Source organism: Triticum urartu, chromosome 7A, assembly GCF_056163025.1.
Source record: "Triticum urartu cultivar PI428250 chromosome 7A, HENAU_Tu73, whole genome shotgun sequence".
NCBI classification, from domain to species: Eukaryota; Viridiplantae; Streptophyta; class Magnoliopsida; order Poales; family Poaceae; genus Triticum; species Triticum urartu.
Genome location: NC_141879.1, coordinates 142,564,665 through 142,567,101, shown reverse-complemented (window position 1 = coordinate 142,567,101; position 2,437 = coordinate 142,564,665). Strand labels below are relative to the sequence as shown.

The 2,437-nt window shown below is 55.6% G+C and overlaps 1 protein-coding gene across 1 annotated transcript; it reads right to left on the bottom strand.

Moving 5' to 3' along the window:
* Nucleotides 1–690: 690 nt before the first annotated feature.
* On the bottom strand, nucleotides 691–1,864 carry LOC125527160 (uncharacterized). Its single transcript, XM_048691722.2, has one exon. The coding sequence runs from the start codon at nucleotides 1,739–1,741 to the stop codon at nucleotides 1,016–1,018; it is 726 nt and encodes a 241-aa protein (XP_048547679.1). The 5' UTR covers nucleotides 1,742–1,864; the 3' UTR covers nucleotides 691–1,015.
* Nucleotides 1,865–2,437: the final 573 nt, after the last annotated feature.

Sequence of the window (2,437 nt, the reverse complement as noted above, 5' to 3'; positions counted from 1 at the left end):
CAGATGATACACATGGACCCTGTTTGGATACTCTAACTCAGTTAGAGGTTAGAAGAGTTAAATTTTAACCCTGAACTAACCCTGAGCTAACTCTAACCAAAGAGGTGTTTGGATGGCAGGGTTAGATGAAGCGCGGATACGACAATGCGCCTTCACAAGCAGTGCGAGAGAGAGAGGGAAAGGACGAAAAGCTTAAAAAATAAAAAGGGATCTGTTGTGGGAAAAGCGAGAGAAAAAAAAATAGTGATCCCGAAAAAAACTAACCCAAATGAGCGCTTCTTAGATGGGTTAGATGCATAATTAACCCTCTTGTTTGAATATTTTTAGATCATTTGAGTCCAAATCAACCCAAACTAACTCTAATCCATGAATCCAAACAGGACCATGATACGACTTCACACTTCACAACGACGGGAACCCAGCTCTGCCACTTGATCGGTGCTATGACAATCGCGTATGAATGCTGAACCCAGTTTTGCTATATACATCCGGACGACTAGACCGACTTTAAACTTTTTCCAACAGGTGAGGACTCTGAATAATTATCTTTAATGAGAGGATATTAGCAGTGATGGAACAGCTATCATTGGTTGACGGGGACATTCCAAGTCGACTGAACCAGTCACTGTCTTGACTAGCAATACAGTTTTCAATTGCGTAATCATGATTGTACAATCATTTTGGGCTTTCTCTCCTAATAAAAATGCCCGCTCAAGAAAAAAAAAAGCAGTCATGCCAAACTTTTGTGAAGTTTGAAACTACGAAATCATCTGGAACCGAACTTGCTAGCAGAGTCTTAGGCACTGAATCGCTCATGACCAAGCTAAAGAAAATGGAGAGAAGTACACATTATTCAAAATGCATGCCAACTTAACTTGCATTCTAATTTTATAAAAAAAACAAATGAACGCCGTCGATTACAGATGATAACAGTAATTATATAAGACTAAACAGGGTGATTGACCTGAACAATTAAGGTAAAGATACCACCTAGGTCGACAACAATTGCAACGGACTACAGGCAGAGGTCCAGGCTTACAACGCCCTCCTTCTGCCCCATCATTTCGGACCTACCGATCTCCGTGGGCGACCCGCCGGTGAGGCACGACGGCAGCGACGTCACCACGCTCATCGCCACATTATTCCCATCCTTACCGGCCACCTCTCCGGTCCCAGCAGCCGCCGCCGCCGTCGCTTCATCGTGCCGGCCGGCGGCACCAAAAGCACCAGCACCCACTGGCGTCGGCCTCCACCCCATCCCCGGCACGGGCATGCCGCCGTACGCCGCGGATCGCGCCACGCCGCCGTACATGCCCGGCCACACCGGGTACTGCGGCGGCGGCATGGGAGCGGCCTGGTGGTGGCCGTAGCCGCCGAACAGGGCGCCGTAGACGTGCGCGCCGGCCGGGAGGTAGGCAGCGGCGAGGGAGGCCTCGAGGTGCGCCCGGCGCGCGTGCTGCCGCTCCCGCTTGTGCGCGTTCTGGTGCCCCCCCAGCGCCTGCGACGTCGGGAAGTTGCGGCAGCAGTAGTGGCACTCGAACTTGCGGGTCTCCCCCTCCCCGACCGCCGCCTCCGCCTTGGGGGGCAGCTGGTCGGCGGCAGCGGCGGCGTCGTTGGAGAAGTCGCAGCCGAAGAGGCGGATGGTGGCGTCGGCCGGAGGCTGACCGGCGGGGCGGACGACGAGCGGGAGCTGCGGGAACGAGTCGGCGCCCCCGAGCACGGTGCCATGCGGCGCGGCCATGGCGGAGAGCTGGCTGGCTAGCTAGCTTCCTGAACAGTGACCGGCGTTGAGTCTGTGACTTTGTGTGCAGGAAGCGGGCAAGGGGGCGGGTGGTTTTATGGCGAGACGACGACATGGAGAGACGGCCGGGCGTCTGCAGGCCGGGCGGGCGGAGGGGACAGGCCCCGCCGGGGGACCGAAGTACGTAGGAGCCGGGGCGCTCATTGAAGGCTAACCATCTCGTCACCCTCCAAGTACACTCACGCAAACCGATCGGCAGTGTACCGCAGCTGCCCGCCTGGCCCTGCGCACGTACTGCATGCATGCATGCATGGCCGATAAGACTATATGCCCCATCACCATTCGCTAGGCAGTACGTGTACGTGCATGCATACGTGATGTAGGAGGATAGGGCAGCGCGCATTGGGTGCTATGTTCGTGCGATCCGCTGCCAAAAGTCACACCCAACCCGCGTTACCAAAACTTGAAGCTCAGACAGAGTCTATGTGAAGATGAGCAACAAAATTAGGGAAATTTGTGAACGGCAATTAAGAGCGTGGTACTGCGTGCTCCATGACCTCGCGAACATGCTTGCACAGTGCGTGGTGACCCATGCATGGATGCGTGGATGGGCGCAACCACGGGCGGCGCCGGTGGTCCTTCCGGCCGTGGACGGCGGCAGGGCGGGGGGAGAGACGAGACGGGACGCGGCTGTGC